The following is a 19,047-nucleotide window of genomic DNA, read 5'->3' as shown; positions in this document are numbered from 1 at the left end:
GGGGTAGATGACGCACTTCTCTGGCCGGAGGTTGGCCCGCCCGTTCCTGCCCAATGTCCCGGCGGAACGGCTCAAGTGTTCCTGATCCCTCGTCGAGCCTGGCCTGCATCTCGCGGATTTGCTCGAGCTGTGGGTCATGACCCCCCGCCGGGACGGAGACCACAGTTAGCTCCCAAAGGATGTCAACGCGAGGCACAGGCCTAGGGGGATCACCGTTCTCCGGTATACCAAGATGGTTGCCTTCGTCGGGACCCCCTAGATCGACGTGGAAACATTCACGACTTGGGCCGCAGTCCTCGTCGCCGAGGCTGCGGCTACCGTCGGAACAGTCGGAAAGGCAGTAGTCGCATGCGGTCATGAAGCCCCGCATGACACTGGGGTTACCAAGTCCGGAGAAATCCCAACAGAAGTCGGGCTCGTCATCTTCCTCGGAACCCGAGGGCCCGTAGATCGAGACGGCCGTCAGCTGGTCCCAGGGTGACCGCATACGGTACCCCAGAGGGTTTGGACTCGCCTCTATGAGAGCGTCCACCAAAGCGAAGTCGCTTGGTGGGTCGAGGCTGAATCCAAAAGGCACGAGATGGGAATCGGTCGGTACCTCTTGGTCGACGGGCGGTGACGAAGTCACGTCAGGGGCAGACTGCACCGTCGTCTCAGGTACGAGGGTGACGCCCAGCAAGTCCTTTGCGAGCGTGCTGGTGTCGTCCATTTGCTTGGGGTTGGCGTGTTGCGGGGAGACGACGCTCGTCTTCGTCTCAGACGTGAGGTCGATGCCCGACGTGCCCCCCGTTGGGGCGCCGGCGCCGTCGACTCGCTCGACAACCGACGAGGTGCCGCCTCCTGCTTGGCCTTGGTTGCCCCGCCTCCTCCTCCGTCGGCGGGGGAGGGGACGGGACAAGCCCGAATGTTGTTCTTCCACCACGTGGGGAAGACATCGTCGATTCCGCCGCCGGTGGGCAGGTTGTCGGCCGCCATTGTCGCTGTCGCGCGGCGGGGGAAGGAGTATCATGTCGTAGCTGCCGTCGAGGGACATGAACTCGAGACTCCCGAAACGGAGCACCGTCCCGGGCTGGAAAGGTTGCTGGAGACTGCCCATCTGGAGCTTGACGGGAAGCTGTTCGTCAACACGCAGCAAGTCCCCTACCTGGCGTGCCAACTGTCGGCGTTTCGAACCCGGGGGGTCCCTGGACTGACGAGTAAATTGTCGCTGCATGCCCCAGCCCAGATGGGTCGACACGAGATGGAGCACGAAGGGGGGAAGAAGCCGGAGGGAGACATGCGTAAAAGGGGAAACCCGCGGCCTTCGTGTTTGTCCCGCGCCCAGGTCGGGTGCACTTGCAGTAGGGGGTTACAAGCGTCCACGCGGGAGGGAGCGAGCGGCTTACGCGAGCGCCGTCCCGTCCTTCCCCGCGCGGCCAACCTTCTGTATGAGGGCCCTGGACCTTCCTTTTATAGGCGTAAGGAGAGGATCCAGGTGTACAATGGGAGGTGTAGCAGTGTGCTAACGTGTCTAGCAGAGAGGAGCTAGTGCCCTAAGTACATGCCGTCGTGGCAGCCGGAGAGGTCTTGGCACCCGGTTCGTGTGGTGTCGTGGCCGTCGGAGGAGCGCTGGAGCCTGGCGGGAGGACAGCTGTCGGGGCTGTCGAGTCCTTGCTGACGTCTCCTTGCTTTCGTAAGGGGGCTGAGAGCCGCCGTCGTCATAGAGCATGTGGGCGCCATCATTACTTGTTTACCGGGACGAGCCAGATGGGACGCCGGTCTTGTTCCCCGTAGCCTGAGTTAGCTTGGGGTAGGGTAATGATGGCGCCTCCTGTGACGTGGTCGGTCCGAGCCCTGGGTTGGGCGAGGTGGAGGCTCCTCCGAGGTCGAGGTCGAGTCTGTCTTCCGAGGCTGAGGTCGAGTCCGAGCCCCTGGGTCGGGCGAGGCGGAGACCGTCGGCTGAGGCCAGGGCTGAGTCCGAGCCCTGGGGTCGGGCGATGCGGAGTTCGTCGTCTTCCGGGGCTGAGCCCGAGTCCGAGCCCTGGGGTCGGGCGAAGCGGAGCTCGTCGTCTTCCGGGGCTGAGCCCGAGTCCGAGCCCTGGGGTCGGGCGAAGCGGAGTTCGTCGTCTTCCGGGGCTGAGCCCGAGTCCGAGTCCTGGGGTCGGGCGAAGCAGAGTTCGTCGTCTTCCGGGGATGAGCCCGACTCCAAGCCCTGGGGTCGGGCGAAACGAAGTTTGTCGTCTTCCGGGGCTGAGCCCGAGTCCGAGCCCTGGGGTCGGGCGATGCGGAGTTTCCCATGGCGCCTGAGGCCGGACTTGACTGCTGTCAGCCTCGCTCTGTCGAGTGGCACAACAGTCGGAGCGACGCAGGCGGCGCTGTCCTCTTGTGAGGCCGGTTAGTGGAACAGCGAAGTGACTCCGGTCACTTCGGCTCTGTCGACCGAAGGGCGCGCGTCAGGATAAGGTGTCAGGCCACCTTTGCATTAAATGTTTGCGTTAAATGCTCTTGCGATACGGTTAGTCGGCGTGGCGACTTGGCCAAGGTTGCTTCTTGGCGAAGACTGGGCCTCGGGCGAGCCGAAGGTGCGTCCGTTGCTTGAGGGGGTCCTCGGGCGAGACGTGAATCCTCCGAGGTCGGCTGCCCTTGCCCGAGGCTGGGTTCGAGCGAGGCGAGATCGTGTCCCTTGAGTGGACCGAGCCTTGACTTAATTGTACCCATCAGGCCTTTGCAGCTTTGTGCTGATGGGGGTTACCAGCTGAGATTAGGAGTCTTGAGGGTACCCCTAATTATAGTCCCCGACAGCAGTCATAGAAATTAAAACGTATAGATTAATGAAACCAATAAACGTAAAGTGTAAGGAACAAATTTTAATGGTAACTATGCTAACAACTGCGTCATTTTTTTTAAAAAATTGGATGGCTCTATAAATAAGAAACATTCATATCTGATATATGCAAGCTAAAATTCAACATAAGCATAACCTAAAAATGTTGGGAGCAACAACATACATTAGGCCCATTAACTATTTTTCTTATACATGTGGCCCAGCCAACACTGATACAACGGCCCAAAGCCCAATATTGCAGCCCTAGCGCTAGCGGCCAGCTGAGTGGAAGCATCTCCGCCTCTCGTCCAGCGCCCTGCCGCCCTAGGCACCAAAACCTCGCAAGGCAACCGCCCGCCGGCGCCGCCGTCGTAGCAAGAGAGTCAGCTGAGGATCAGAGGAGGGGGAAGATGTCGTTCCGGGCGCGGGAGATGTACAAGAAGGTGGTGCGGCGCGTGGGCGGCGAGGGGAAGCTGCCGGCGGAGCTTATGAAGTCGGTGAAGGACATGCTTCCCGACAGCAACGTCATCATGGGGCGGGCCAAGCGCGGCATCTTCGCTGGGCGACACATCCGGTTCGGGAACAAGGTCTCCGAGGACGGCGGCAACAAGTGAGGCATCTATCCTCTTCACCTCCGTAATTTTCCCCTTTGTCCTGATCCATGCGAGGCGACGTTGTCTGGAGAAATTAAGATGCACATTTTCCGAAACGAGGATTTAGACTTTGTGAATCGTGTTTAGAGTTAGCGGGTTGGGTGTTGAAGATTCCGGTTCTAGTCTTGTTCGGGAAACTTAGGATGCATCGACCTGGATGCGAGGCTGGAGCAAATAACCGAAAGAATTGGTCCTTGAAGAAAAATGCAACAAATTTCATAGAACTAGAGATTAGAGAGGGAATGTGCATGATCAAGGGTGACCACTATCTGGGAGAGCAGGGATGCATTGTCCGGTTTCCCCCCTCCCATCAGGTCTACCATTTTTGGAAATTATACTTGTCTGGCCAAACCAGTTTCCTTAGGGGCTGTTTGGATCCCATAGCTAAAACAAAATTGACTAAAGTTTAGGGGGTGTTTGGTTTCTAGGGACTAATTTTTAGTCCCTCCATTTTATTTTATTTTAGTCCCTAAATTGCCAAATATGTGTATTTGTCAATTTAGGGACTAAAATGAAATAAAATGGAGGGACTAATGGCCCGTTTGGTTACTTTAGTCCAGAGACTAAAGTTTAGTTAGGAGACTAAAATTTAGTCCCTACCCTGTTTAGTTATAGAGACTAAACTATTCAAAACACATTAAAAAAATCATAAAAGGACTAAAATACTCCTTATTCTCCTACTATTAGTGCAACTGAAATAAAGGAGGGACAATTTATATGGTTTAGTCCTTTTTAGTCATCCCTTGAGGGACTAGAGACTAAAAATTTTTAGTCCCACCGTTTGATAATTTAGGGACTAAATGAGACTAAAATGGAGGGACTAATCTTTAGTCTCTCAAACCAAACGGGGACTAAAAATTAGTCCCTAGAAACCAAACACCTCCACTTAGGAGCTAAAGATCCAAACATGAAGAGCTAAAAGTGACTACATGACTAAAATGGTAGTCACTTTTAGCTCTTCCTGTTTAGATATTTAACTCCTAAGTAACTAAACTTTAGTCACTTTTGGTTTAGCTCGTGGGATCCAAACAATGCATTATTACCCCGATGTAAGAATTGATAGTGCTTCAAACACTTTTGGGAACATTTGTCATTGATAGTTTGAATAACATATTCTTGATGATTGGAATGTCCGAACCAACATTTCTGGTCTGCCCAACACAACAAAACTTGCTAGTCTATGACATTGATGTTAACATCAGGAGTTACAATTTCCAAGCTGTCTCACAAGAGAAAATGGGCTTGCTTTGTTCTCTCTTCTGTTAGTGTAAATTCTTGACAGGGTGAACGAGGTACCACTGTGGTAGCATGTTTCCCTGCCATTGCTTGGATCTTTTGCTAGTTTAGGTTAAGCAGGCTTTAGGCAAGCTTTGCCCAAACTAGCTGAGCAAAGGGTGGCAAGATATGTTCTCATGTTTGGTTCCTAACCTTGTTCGCCTCCCTTTTTCCCCTTTTCCTTTTCTTCAACCTCCCACCAAATCAAATCCCAAATGAAATGGTCCAAAAAACTGACCATGGGAATTACGGCAAGCATGGCCAGCAGCCCAGCAGCATGACTCTGGCAACCTCCAATGTCTGTGCGGCCTCAACTTTCCCTTGTGCTTTACTGGTTCTCGTGCATCTCTCTGAAGACTGATTATGACACCAATATTGGTAGCAGGGCAGAGATCTTCTCTGATCTCTGTGATTTTTGTACCTGATCCTGATCATTGATTTTTGCTTCAATCTGAGCTACATGGCTTTGTTTTTTTTCCCTTTTTTTGTGTAACAGCTCAATTTTGTTGCTTCGCTATTTCGAGCTCAGGCAGAGCTCCATCGCTGCGACATCACGCTGAGGAAGCATATCATGTTTCATGTGTGACCTTGATCGCGCAGTAGAGCGGATTTGGCTCTTCTGCACGAGCAAGGATTTCCATGTCCAGCTGGGTGAGATTGCCAGGCAAAGTGAGTCTCTCGCTTGGTACCCAAACAGTGATCCTTGCTTAGCGAGGCATGACAAGGGGCTTGCCCAGGAACTAAACATGCTCTTAATGCCACACCCACATGACTTGATTATTTCATAGATTCCTCCAATTAAGTTAAAGCCATCAGCCCATCAGCCATCTTGAGAATAATAATCCCATAACCTTGCAACTCATTATCTCATGATCTCACCGTCAGTCTTAACACATCTGGTGCAACATGTTCACCTGCTTTTCATCACATATAAATAAATAATATGTCGCATTTTTATCTCTTGCCTTTTGTCTCCACTTATAATTCAATATTTTTTCAGAGGAATGTCTCGATAGGATACATTAAATCAATATCCACACTCAACTGGTTGATTGACTCATCATTAAAGCATATAGATTTGAGTTTTTTTGAACTACGGTATCCCGAACACTAGGCTTCTTAAAAATAGTATCCCAAACGTTGTAATTGGATTTATAGTATTATAATAGCCGCTTCTTTGTAGTTTTGTTATTGTCGCCGGTATTAACCGATAACTTTCCATTATTTAGAACAGATCGGAGTCTTTCGTTCCTCCCATTCATCCGCGTCTTCTTTAGCGGCGCCCATTCCTTGGAGGAGCATGTGCGTCGGTTCAACAGAGGAGCGTGTTGCGGCTAGCCTGGAACATGAGTCCCCATGGCTGCGGTGACGCGTCGAGAGCAAAGCCCGTTGCACCTGCGAGGGCGGTGGAGATGTATGGTTGCAAGCGAAGGCCGTTGCGCCTGTGAGGGCTAATCAGGAGCTACACCTTTTGGGAGAAGACATCTGCTTTGATACTGTTGGTGCTTTTGCTAGCTCTTGTATATGAAGAACCGAGTTTAGCTTAGCTTAGCTCGCTGCTGGTTCTTTGCAGACACCTCAGGTGTCAGGGAAGAAATCAAAGCAAGGGAAGAGAAGGAAGAAGCTAGTCGTCTGGAATCTAAAAAAGAGAGATTAATTGTTTCTCCTTACAGCGCGAGGTGCGCGCGTGGGGACTGGGGATTGTCGTGGGCACGCTGCTCCTGCACGGGATCATCGCCTCCCTCAAAGACGACGGCGGCGCGGCCAACCTGCAGTGACAGCGCATGGTCGACGACATGCGCGCGCTCGATAAGCTGAGCAACTGCGTCGCCGTGTGCGATGTGTCCGGCCTGCCCATGGATGTGTGCATGGCCCTCGGCGTCCTCGTGTCCGAGGCTCCGAGCTCAGCGACTACCCCTGGTGGTGTTCTTGAACGAAGTCCTTGACAGGTTCTTGAACAACAGCATAGGCACACGATTTGGGTTGATGGCAGTCGAAAACGGTTAATAGTAGCTACAATAGCAAAATTACAAAGAAATGTCTGTTATAATACTATAGATCCAATTGCAACGTTCGCGATAATATATTTACAAAGCCCAGTGTTGGGAATACTATGGATCCAAAAAGCTCTATAGATTTGGTCTGTGGGTCCATTCTCAACTAGATATATCTGTGGATTACACTGGCTTTACACTTCGGTTTCTCAATAGAGATAATGCAAAGACCTGCATTGTTGCCTTATATATTTAAAGTGGCAGGTTCTTAAATCTTAGGCGGAATGTGACCTCCTGCAGTCTGACATTAAAATGATTCCTTTTAGTTAAATTCCATGACACAACATTCACTAATGAGGTGTTTGGTTTGATGAATCACTCCATCCAAAATGAAGTGGTGCATCATGGGTCCATTCCTCAAATTTGGTGGGATGACTCCATTCCACATATTAGTACTAAACAACTAACTATGAGGAATGAGGTGATGATGGATTAACTCACTCCATTCTACACACCAAACAAAAAAGTGATGACTGAGAAGATGATGGACTATATCATTCCTCAAACCAAACACTCCATAAGAATGTCTTGGTAGTGATGGAAATATCTATTTGTACCACCGTGCCAGTCAGAAGGATATTGTTTTTGTAATCATATTATTGGATTATCTTTTGTTTATTTAGATCAAGGCGATCATGGAAGCCAAATGTTCAGGAGAAGCGTCTTTTCAGCTATATTCATGACCGGCACATTAGAGTCAAGGTTACCACACATGCGCTTCGGTGCATTGACAAAGCTGGTGGGATAGATGAATACCTCCTGAAGACACCTTACAATAAAATGGATACTGAGATGGGGATAGTGTGGAAAGCAAAAATCGAAAAGATGTATTCAGATTTGGGTGAGATGGAAGTAGGCTTCTTCCCTCCTGAGGAAGAGGCTAAGGTTAAAGAGGGCTTTGACGAGGTTCGTGCTGCCAAGAAGGACTTTCGTAGGGAAGCAAAACGAGCTTTGGCAAAGCAAAGGCAGCTAGAAGCAAGTAGTGCTGGTGATGACCAAGCGGGTGAAGTCACGCATACAAAGGAAAAGGTATCAGCTGCTGCTGCTAAACTCTGAGCTTGGCAATCATTGGATGTCCCTGGGCAAATAATGGGAGGCTTGCTGCTTGATACAAACTGGGGAAGGTTTCTAGTGCAATAACTATACCCCTTTTCAGGGAGCAGGCGGTTTATCTTAAGCCAGCGTATTGTAAACACTTGTCACGAGGTCGAAATTTTGTACAATTTGAAAATTCAAGAGCCTGAATTGTGGGGCAGTTTGTATTGTAGAATCTATCAGAGACTCAGAGCTAAATTGGCTAGAGGTATGACTCCTAGCTCATTTCAGTTTCATCCCTATGTTGCTTAAAGATTAGCAAAAATGCCAAAATGAATTCATCGGTAGCTTACTATGTGACACGCTTGCTGTTATCTGCGACTCATCTCATGACCAATTTAAAATGCCGAACTTTCAATTTTGCACCTTTTTAATGTAGTGGATCACGAATTAAGTCTGTTAGTACCTTTTTCTGATGTTTGCATAAGCTCGCAACGGTACTTGTCAAGGACTCAAGATAGCATTGTAGTTAAGTGCTTCCTGATACAATATCAACAGAAAATGGTACATTGCCTTGCCGGGTCCATATGAACAAACACAAGTCCGAAATTACATGGCCATTATTAGCCCTTGCGTCTAGCCTAGCTTGGCGAGAACATCGCCAAGAGCATCTTTGGTTGCTGCGAAGTATTTCTCGGCCTCTGGGGTGCTCTTGATCTTCGCGGCATGGTCAAGCTGCCAAAACGAGAGACACACAGTTCTTGTCAGAAACTGGAGGAGAAAGAAAATTGCACTGTTCCCAGATCTCAATGGGGTTGGTTAACTTACATCGTCGATGGTGCTGAAGAGCTTGCCGGTGAGCTCCTTGAGGCTCTTCTTCTCCTCCTTGGGCTTGGAAGCGATGACGGTCTTGAGGTCGTAGCGCAGGTAGGAGGCCCGGAGGCGGAGGTCGTTCTGGACGTACGGCCACGCCTTCTTGTCGATGAGCGGCTTGAGGTTGATGATGTCCTGCGCCGACGTCTTCACCCTCGCCGCCGCCTCCGCCGGCGGCAGCGGCTGCAGGTAGAACCGCTCCTTCAAGGGGAGGTCGAAGTCCCTCGCCTGGTCAGAGTTGAGAGTCCCGGCTGTGCCATAGCAAATGTCAGATGTTTTTTTTTTGTGCAAAGCTGCAAACATATGAGGTTTTCGATCTGAGCTCGTATATCTGTACCTATCCTTTGCCGATGTTTTTAATCTAAACTAAACCCTTACAAATCAGCTCCAAACGATTCTGAACTCGTGATCAAGATTCAAGAGACGTATATATGAGGCGCGCGCGGGCGGGCAGGCACTCACGGAGTCCACCGGAGGGCGGCGGCGGGGCTCCAATCTTGATGGTCTTGACGGTCTCGGCGCGCGCCGCCTGCGACAAGGCGCCGCCGACGATGCCAGTGGCCACCAGCCCGATCACGGCGCGGCGGCCCGCCTGCGCAACGGCGTCGCCCTCCGCGGACGCCCTGACGATGACGACGGCCGTCCTGGTTCTGCTGTCGGCGCGCCTGCTGGGCAGGACGCCCTGCGAGAGGCCGGTCATCGACGCCATGGCTTGTGCCATCTCAGCTCCGAGGTTCTTCTCTTTCTGCGCGCTTCGTCGCTCGTCGGTCCGGTCGAGCAGTCTCTTGCCCGAGTGGCAGCGTGGCAAACATATACGTCGCTCGCAGTTGGAGGCGCCACCTTATCTGACTGGATAAGTTGATGGCCAGTGTGTGAGCGCCATGTGGCCGCGTGAACCACTTGCGGCCTCCGTTCAGGATTGCGTCACTGCCAATGGAGAGCTGACACGTGTCAAGTACTGTTCGTGACCACTCTCGGCATGCCCTTGGGTTGGTCGGTAGCAGCTGTCAAATAACACACAGAATGCTTCCCAGATTTAATTTGGACCGAATTTTTGCCACCTAGTACTAGTTTGGTAACCTTAGGGCTAGTTTAGAAACCCATTTTTCCAATATATTTTTATTTTTTTTCAAAATAAATTAGTTTATTTTCTCTTGGGAAATAGGAATACTTTGGAAAAATATGGTTCTCAAATTAGCCCTTAAAGGATTTTCATTTTTCAAAGAAAATTAATTCATTTTTCCTTAAGAAAATAGGAATCACTCGGTAAAATAGGGTTCCCAAACTAATCCTCGTAACTCTATTTTCCCAAAGGATTTTGGCAACTCTATTTTTACACGGGATTCTCATTTTCTAAAGAAAAATGAACTAATATCCCTTACAAAAATAGAAATCTCTTGAAAAAATGAGATTATCAAACTAGCCCTAAATACCTTTTTCAAATAATATTATTTTAACAACTAATTGCAGATCTAAGTGTAAAAATTTGTAAATCAATATCCTAGCGCCTATGAAAGGGCACCTAGTATCGGCTAATGAATCATCAAGATCCTAAGTGGGCAAGCAAAAAAATAAAAATAAAATACATAGTTCAATCTTCTCTTTTGTGAAAGTTCATATCATCTCTTTAGATATTTGGAAAGTGCCTCTTTTGAGTTGTGTCTTCGCACATCACCTACTTGTATCTGTCAAAGCTTCTCCTTTTAAGTGGTGATGCAGTAACCTAAAGACATAGTATCACTATTACAAAAAGTTATCATCGTTGAACTCGTTCCGCTGGCTTTTTGCGAGCACTTTAGCAAATGAAAAAAAAAATGTAGATCTGTCTCACGCTAGCAGCCCAAACAGTGGTAGGCGCCCAAACGGCTTTTTGCCAGTCGAACGAGTCTGTCTTTTAAGCCACCTTCACTGCTATATATCATCGTCGCTGGTGATTGCCTCAATTATCACCATTAATTTAAAACCAATTATGGTAAATTTCATCATTATAGGATCAATGTTCAATCTGTTGGTGATGTTATGTTCGTCATCGCCAGTTCAGAATTTGGTACTACTGAAACCGATTATATATCATCGTCTTCGTGATGAAGGTCCCCGAGCTAGGGCTCACAAAACGTGACGTACCTACAACCACAACTACTACTTATATGATATTGGTTATCAATGAACCCTCTAGGGTGTGGCCTTGCCCCCAATAGGGGTGGAATGATCACAATAAGGGCAACACCTTTCGAGTGAATGATTGGGAAGGGTGTCAGTTTTGGTGTTGGAGAAAGGTGGCAGATGAAGACGCGGACCACGAGAGACAGAGGATGTTGGTGGCGTGGCCATGTTTGTAGCCTCGAGGCATCATGGTGGGACACATAGTTACCGTCGATGATGCTCAGACGGGCTTCACAAATATTTTCGTACGATGTGTGTGAGAAGGTGGCCAATGATTCTTTTAGATGATGGAAGACCTTAGGGTTCAGTTTGGATGGACGACCTTACATGAATATTTTCGTACGATGTGTGGGAGAAGGTGGCCAATGATTCTTTTAGATGATGGAAGACCTTAGGGTTGAGATTGGATGAACGACCTTACATTGAGTCCAAATGGTGGTAAATGTTTTTATCTATGGCGACACAGTCCGATTATGTTATTTGCTATAAAATTTTGAATTTCATCTAAGAATGTTACTCCCTCCAGGTCTAAAATTCTTGATGTTTTAGACAGGATCTCACATACCATGAAGCCATTAACTAGAGTGCATTTGAGGCCCTTTTTCGCGATGGGATTTTTTTGTTGCATCCGCCATTTTTTCCGTTCGCACCAATGTTACCGCTATATGAAGAAAAATACTCTAGAAAGATAAGGATGTCTCCCTTTGCGAATCACTTGCGAGACAACATTGGTGGCTGATGCTATGGCCAAGCTAGCTGCATGGAATATCTAGAAAAGGATTAGTAGCGGCACAATGGAATCAGATAGTTAGAGTAGTACTGATCTTAGTATACATAGAGTATTATGAATTAGAACTAGAATATTCATTGACCTTTGCTAGTACTTATAGAAAAGGTTTAGAAAAAAATGATCTTCAGCGTCTCCTTACTAAACTCTCGCATTTTTGGGACCTCTAGAGGTTGATCGATTATCTTCATAGGCTACTCAACCTCTCTCGCGGCTTCCTTCACAATTCTAGTATGTTTAATATGCATGCATACAGACAAAATAAGGAGCCACATGCAGATCAGGGGAGTTAAATGTGCAACATTGGAACCATGGAGGCTAAGCGTACACGCAGAGGCACAAACGACTAAACTTGCATGAAAGCTAAAACACTAATTTTTTTATCTATCCTTTTATAGCCTTAAATGTCAAGAATTTTAGACTTAGAGGGAGTACCTTTTAAACCATGAATTTAGATAAAAGAATACGAGTAGTCGAGTACGGATAGAAAAAGAGTCAACCCTGAATACGAGTACCCCTTTGGTGGAGCCGTTGGATGATTTGTTGGTCCGCTTCGTTTGATGCCCGGAACGTTCGATCGGAATATACCGTGGGCCAGGAGAGTGCCCCAACTGGCCAACTGCTTGACGAACAATCCTCTCCGTTCTCGCAGTGGCGGGTTTCGGCGACAGCGCCGCCTCCGATGCTCGGCTCGAGCGCCGCGTACAGTGGAGGGAGCGGAGCTCGAAGGGCGAAGGCGCAGGGGGGCTCGCGAGTCGCTATCCAGCCCACGCCGTCACGCACTCACGCAGGTTAGTCGGCCGCTCTGTGCCTGTTCCAGGCTCAAGACCACAGTACCACACCCTCGTTGAGATCACGCAGTCGACCCCGAATCATGATTTGCGAGTAGTTCCATCAATCAATCAATTCAATCGAAGTCAAGGCCCGCGCGCCTGCTAGCGCTTAACTGAAGCAGTAGCGTTAACCTTCATTCACAGCATACCACACACCGTATTCCGTATTGTTTGTAACGCCCAAGTTGCTATATGATATTTTCAGGATCAAAAGCAATAGGATATCTGTCACGGATATGTGTGAGCCATAATATGTAGGGGTTTTTATTTTCTCCATGTAGTACTTTTGTGATTTGCTAAACTTGGTGGGATCAGCCCTATAACATGTTCTGATAGATTCATTTTCTGCTCTAGCTACACCAGTCCGCTAATTAACTGACTGAAACTGAAATAGTGGTGTTCCTCTCTGGCACTCTTCCTTCCGTTTCGTTAAAAACCTACAAGGATTCATGCATATGTACCCTTAATTCGGTTGCTCTATCAGTAATCAATTAGCATGTATGGCCCTAGTGAGCTCCCTGAGCTGGAAGAAAAACATATTGTTACTTTTGCTCTGTTACTTTGATTTTCTCCTTACTCTAAAGACAATTCCTGTGCTTCTGTTGACGAATCCACAGACAAATCTTGTAGCATTTTAGAAATTGAAAAAAGAGGAACACGAAGACCTTCGTTGGGCCAGCCACGGGAGCTGCTGTGCTTGATCTTGGACGAAACAAGTGAATGGTCTTCAGCGGGTTTCAGACACTTGCAGTCGCTTCCTATTCTTCTACGATTACCTTCTATTACCGGCTTATGTTGTGTTGCAAAATGCGTTCTGTAGTATCGCTTTAGTGGTCCTTTGGGAACCCTCCTATTCGGTAACTCTAATTACCGACAGGGGGTTTGTACTTTGTTCACTCTACTCCCTCTTAATGAAAAACGTGCAATGACACGGTCACGAAAAAAAAATCTTGTAGCATTTTCTAGGAGATTTGTCCTGGTATTTTTTAAAACAGAGAATGTTAGGTCATCTGGCTTTTATTCAAGGACTTTTGCCTGAGTTGGACCACTAGATTGGCAGGATGTTAAATCCCACCTCCACTAACCAAGTGGCCGATCTGTCGATCCTCAGGTTTGATCCTTTTTTAGTTCAAGTTCGAGCACGGGTTGCATGATGATCCACACTACATAGTACATGTTTATGCCAATTTGTGACATCTTTGGCTTTGGGTTGAGGTGAAGCAAACATTTTTTTAGTTACATGAAAGGTTTGTATTCTTTTGAATTATAGAATTGGTAGAGGCAGCCGCAGGAAATCGATGACAACCTATCGTCACGATAATGGCTGTACGGCGTCACCGACCAGTTGTCATTGGCAGTGCCTGCTAATAGAATCGTTGGCAATCAAGCATGCCTTGCTCTTCCTTGAACCCTTTATTTATAGTCCATAAATGACTCAACCTTCCAAAGGAAAATATAGAAACTCTAAAGGTAGAAAGACTTAAATATAGAAAGATAAGGTTATTAATCTGCTAACCTGAACCTAGACAGAGGCTGACTCAACCTTCCAAAGGAAAATGTAGAAACTCTAAAGATAGAAAGATAAGGTTATTGATTTGCTAACCCTGAACCTAGACGGCGTCGGACATAAATCCGGTCCAGAGCCATAACAGTATGCATAAAACTGACACAGAAAATAGGTGATCCAAATCATATACAACCATGGTGCTCTCTTAGCTTCACAACACATTTTATTCTTTTATCATCACACCATTTTGATTTGATTATTATTTTTCTCTTGATGTTGTGTAATGATTTGTTTTTATCATCACCAGAATGTGCAGGTAGAACTATTATTTCAAGCACTTGTAAACCACACATACTCTCTAAAGGGCACAATAAATAACCCACAAAGCCACAATTTTTATTCCTTAGCTCAAATACATACATACAACAGGAAGACCAAGGCTATTATTACAACTCATCAGATAACCATCAAGCCTCAGGTTTAACAACACAATATTATTAGGGCAATATGCGATTATAATATGCTCCACACAGCATTTTATTTAGTTAATAGACTACTGCTCGACAATAGGCTTACTATTTGTCTTGATTTTTTAAGTGTCTCGTGATTCTTCCTGTAGTTTGCATCATTGGAGTGTTTAAACTGGTAGGTCGGTGTCCTTGTCGAAGGGAAATGGCTCCAATTTTGGCTGTGCTACTTCTAGGATTTCTTCAATTGGTATCTCTGCCTTTGATCTTTCCAATGGTGCAACTGGATCGACATTTGGATTATAATCCTGATTTTTTTATATATATTCTGTCAGCATGTAGCTCAAACATAAATGTGTCCAATTATGAATGTCTAGATTTTCAAGGGTGTTACTCACCAGGTTAGCATGCATTCTCCTGACAAAAGTTTTGAAAGTGGTGTAGTTCTGTTCCTGGAACAGTTCATCAGATACTCGGAGGTAGGTGAATCCGTGCAACTTGTGTTCTGGAGGGCCATTCTTGTTGATGCCTTGAGGTCTTGCATTCCTGAGGATGGTGTTGTAAGCTGTTGCATCATATCGGTTGAGTGCATTTTCACATGCCAAATTTAGGCCCTCTCTCCATCCAGCACTCAGCACCTGCCATTTTTTATAGTTTGCACCAGAATATTTTGTTAATGATTGAAAAGTGCCTTTTGTGTTCCGTAAAAGGAGAATACAGACAAGTGAAAATGGCTTAAACCTGTTGAACCAGTTCCTCAGGTGCACTTTTCGCCTCTGAACTCTGTTCACTGTCCCTCATCTCAGCACAAGTGAAGTTCATGCTAGCACGATGCCTTGTGAGCATGTGTGCTATGGTTCTGTAGCCATCTCTGTCATCTAAGTTGTAGTATCCGGCAGTGAGCTCAGCTGCATGGTTTGGAACGTTGTACCACCAGTGTATGCCAGAGACCTGCAAACGAATACTAGTGCATCTGTGATATCTGCGTTTTTCACCCGTAGATCAGTTCTTAGTTTGTGTCGTAGCCTATAGTAAACCTTGTACCTTTATTATGTTACAATATGCAAAGACATCTACCTTGAAATGGGGGGGGGGGGGGGGGGGGTTAAGCTAGGTGTTATTCACCATGGTACTTACTTTGATTGCCAGCTGCACCTTGCATCCCAGGAAGACCTTGTTTGCTTCGTCCAAGATCTTATCACCGTGCTTGATCAGTTTGTTTGAGTACCATGTGAGGAAGAACTTCCCCTTGTCGGTCTGGTATGTTCCGTTATCCGCGAAGAACTGGGTCTTCTCAGGAGTGTCATTGTACGTCCCAGCATCATCAGGCAAATCCCACTCAGGATGCCCAGCCTCTTCTGCTGCTGCTTTGAAGTCTGCTTGCAGGTACTTATCATAGCACTGCAGTTTTATTTTATCGCTTTAGTAACAATTGTAGCATTTAAGGTCTAGTCCTCTGTTTGCTGGTAATGACACATTAATATTAGTTGGTACTTGTTTTGTTCCATTTTCTTTGATTTGAAGGAAGCTTGCTTTATTTATTCCTTGTCATTAGTTTATCAAGCATTTGATTCATCTGGTATTTTTCTCAATTGATGTGGTCTAGGCTTTGTTTCTGACATTCTTCTGAAAAGCACAGCACGAATTTTAAGGCATTGCTGGCCTGATCAGTCAAATTGTTACTTCATCCAAGAGAACTTTTGATTTAGCCACTTTTATACTTTTTTTCTCTCATTTCTTTTGTGACTGCTTCCAGCAGAAACCAACGCACGGACCAAGACTAGTCTGTCTCTGCCCAACACATGGAGATGAATCCCCTTTTGTTTTGTAATAACCAAAAAAAAATACAGAAAAATATTTGTTTTTGGAAAGAGAACTCACTATGAATTCTCCAACGCCTGGGAACACCCATCCCTGACTCTGGGGATACGATGGGTACCTCATCTCGCCAGCAGGGCCAAGTCCCACCTCAATGTCCACAACGACACCAGCATCCAAGAAGTCTGCCATGTTCTCCCTGAAGCTCTTCATGTAATCAGCATACAGCTGCAACAGACAGACAGAGAAGTTCGCTTGATTTTACCATCTTCCTTTCGTTCTGCATGTGCTAGGTACACCAAGAGGGCAGGAGTTTCAAGTCAGCTGACCTGAATGGCAGTTCTCCCATGGAAGAGAGGCTGGTCGTCCACTCCAAGCGTGAGATACTCGATGTTCGTCAGCCCACTCCGGTTGGTGTAGAAGATGTCGGGGTTGCTTTTGCCGACGTCCCGCACCCACTGCGGGATCGGGATGTTGACGACGTCGCCGACGTTGCCGCCGCACTGGTGGCACGACATGATGGCCTGCAGCTTCAGCCCGGCCTCCTGCACCAGCTTGAACACCTGCCTGTAGGCGCTCCAGTCGTAGACTCCCGGCTCCTTCCCTTCCACCAGCCCCCACCAGACGTCGATCATGACCCCGTCGGCGCCCGCCTCCGTCAGCTTCTTCAGCTGCGCCCTCGTCTCGTCCTCCTTCTCGAACGTGTTGTCGACAGTGATGACATCCAGCTGCATGTTCGCAAGCCAAGCAGAGTTGACAAAAAAAGGGGGGGGGGGGGGGGGGGGGTGTAAATCATTCAGCTTCATCTTTCCTTTTTTGGAATGGCACGATTCGTTTAGGTCGATCTCTCCTTTTTTTTGTTCGTTATACAAACTGGTAGCAGTATGCTAATAATGCTGCAGCCGCACATGATTCTTAAGCAGCTTACCGGGAGCATGACGTAGACCTGGACATAGTTGGCTAGCGCGTTCCCCGCCATTGTAGCTGGCTGGCTACGCTCTGAGAGACCTCACTGGCTTGCTCTGCTTGGTGGTCGCTGAGCTTGGGCCTTGATGGATGTTGCAGGGAGCTTGAGGGTCTATTTATACAGCGGAGGCAGGGGAGATCTGGAATGCGACTTTGCAGCGCTTCTCCAGCGATGCAAAAACCTATCTTTCCGTATAGTCGCCCAGGAATGCGCATGTGCAGGGTGAGCTGATGATTTTGGATATCGATACCATCCCGAGCTGGCATATGTAGCACAGCAGGTTGTTGCCATTGTGATTCGCGGGGACTGCGTCCTGAAGAACTTTGGTTTTGACGCCTTGTATTTGTACGGCAATGATTGGGATGAACATGGCCGGTGAGAATTTTTTATTTTACATTTTCTGTCCTCGTTTGCCACGTGAGTGTTGTCTGATTCTGATGTAAAACAGCAACGAGTAAAAAAAAAGTATAAGTGGAACCTGTAATGTGGGATTGTAACAAATATATATATTGCATGGCTTATTATAACAGCACACGGGCTGCGGTACCATGTGTGTGGCATGTTTTATACACATATTCCGCTTTGATGCTTTTTTAGCGCCCTGTATATATTTTGTTATATAGGCTGAGCATCCAAAAAAAAAACCTTTGCAATTTTTTTCTCTAAATTATTATTTAGAGAGTCGATGAGTAAAAATGATTTTCTTTTTTTACCTTTCAACAGTTTCTATATATATATCTTATAAGCACCTTAGACGGTCATCCTCGCTATCCATTCTTAGTTAGACAGGAATCTGAATCCAAAATAAAAGATGTTTATATTTGTCAAATTTATTAGGAGAGATTGTTGAAGAATGTTTTTTTTGTAATACGGAGGACATAAAAATTCTTATGTGTTTCGTTCGAATAACTTTCCAAATGATGATACAAGAGTAAAAATTCTAGAAAGAATGTTCTTATATCTATCTCTGTATATTTGCTTTTCCATCTCTGAGTCTGGAGTGATGACCACAAAATAACTAATCATGCCTGCACTCTTGTCTATGGGTGTGTTTGGTTGGAGGAATAGAGTGATTCATCTTCTTCTTACTCCTTACATTTTTATTTGGTTTGAGGAATAAAATGAGTTGATCTATCACCACTCATTCCTTATAAGCTAATAATTAGTATATATATAAGGAGTGAGTTGATTCTACCAAAATTGATGGAATAACTTATGATGCATCATCTCATGAAGTATTGGGTGACTCTACAAACCAAACACGCCATGTGTGTTCCATGTCATGCGGTTCACAACTGACAGTTTCAGGATCATGCAGTTTCTCTTGCGGCTGACCATGGAACGGAATCTGTTACGTACCTGTCGCGTGAGGTGAGGGCATGTTCAGTTGCAAGGGATTGATTTCCCCAAGTGTAACCAACTCATTGATCCCTGGGTATCTGCTTTCCTTGCAGAGTTAAAATGTGCAGCTAAACTTACAGGGTAATGCAATGCAGAGATCAGGCCTCTATGCATCCACAACTCTAGAGAAGCTGCTTGATTCCAGGCGGCGGTGAGGGGGGTTTCTCGGGGAACCGGAGAAGTAAGCTAACTGAGCGCGCCGGCCAGGATTCCAGAACCGAACAGAACCTGACGTACCCAACAGAAGTTTGTTCGGGCGTGGATGCGCACTGCCGCAGGCCCGCAACCTATCCTCGGGTCCAAACTGCTGCTGCCTCTAATGAAATGGTTCGTACGCATAATTATATAATGCATATTTGGCACCTTAATAGTGGCAACGTATTAGGTGTAAATCAAGTTTCCTTGTAAACT

General features: G+C 46.8%; 3 protein-coding genes and 1 long non-coding RNA gene across 4 annotated transcripts; 2 read left to right on the top strand and 2 right to left on the bottom strand.

Moving 5' to 3' along the window:
* Window positions 1-3,086: 3,086 nt before the first annotated feature.
* LOC100283328 (60S ribosomal protein L24) lies at window positions 3,087-8,102 on the top strand. Its single transcript, NM_001156229.2, has 2 exons — window positions 3,087-3,413; window positions 7,409-8,102. The coding sequence occupies exons 1-2, from the start codon at window positions 3,214-3,216 to the stop codon at window positions 7,839-7,841; spliced, it is 633 nt and encodes a 210-aa protein (NP_001149701.1). The 5' UTR covers window positions 3,087-3,213; the 3' UTR covers window positions 7,842-8,102.
* Window positions 8,103-8,363: 261 nt separating this feature from the next.
* LOC542279 (oxygen-evolving enhancer protein 3-1, chloroplast) lies at window positions 8,364-9,518 on the bottom strand. The gene is made up of 3 exons (NM_001324194.1): window positions 9,156-9,518; window positions 8,649-8,944; window positions 8,364-8,555 (listed from the first exon to the last, which is right to left on the bottom strand). The coding sequence occupies exons 1-3, from the start codon at window positions 9,412-9,414 to the stop codon at window positions 8,457-8,459; spliced, it is 654 nt and encodes a 217-aa protein (NP_001311123.1). The 5' UTR covers window positions 9,415-9,518; the 3' UTR covers window positions 8,364-8,456.
* A 2,722-nt stretch (window positions 9,519-12,240) lies between these two features.
* Window positions 12,241-17,764, top strand: LOC101202719 (uncharacterized). Its single transcript, NR_172518.2, has 3 exons — window positions 12,241-12,434; window positions 15,600-15,836; window positions 16,562-17,764. It is a non-coding gene; the product is annotated as an uncharacterized lncRNA (long non-coding RNA).
* LOC542472 (beta amylase 5) lies at window positions 14,359-17,499 on the bottom strand. The gene is made up of 7 exons (NM_001112026.2): window positions 17,197-17,499; window positions 16,598-16,996; window positions 16,332-16,496; window positions 15,588-15,851; window positions 15,192-15,401; window positions 14,849-15,088; window positions 14,359-14,758 (listed from the first exon to the last, which is right to left on the bottom strand). Exons 1-7 carry the CDS (start codon window positions 17,245-17,247, stop codon window positions 14,621-14,623), a joined length of 1,467 nt encoding a protein of 488 aa, NP_001105496.2. The 5' UTR covers window positions 17,248-17,499; the 3' UTR covers window positions 14,359-14,620.
* Window positions 17,765-19,047: the final 1,283 nt, after the last annotated feature.

Source organism: Zea mays, chromosome 7 (genome assembly GCF_902167145.1).
Source record: "Zea mays cultivar B73 chromosome 7, Zm-B73-REFERENCE-NAM-5.0, whole genome shotgun sequence".
Taxonomy (NCBI): domain Eukaryota; kingdom Viridiplantae; phylum Streptophyta; class Magnoliopsida; order Poales; family Poaceae; genus Zea; species Zea mays.
Note: the sequence above shows the minus strand (reverse complement) of the source record. Positions and strands in the feature narration are given on the sequence as shown.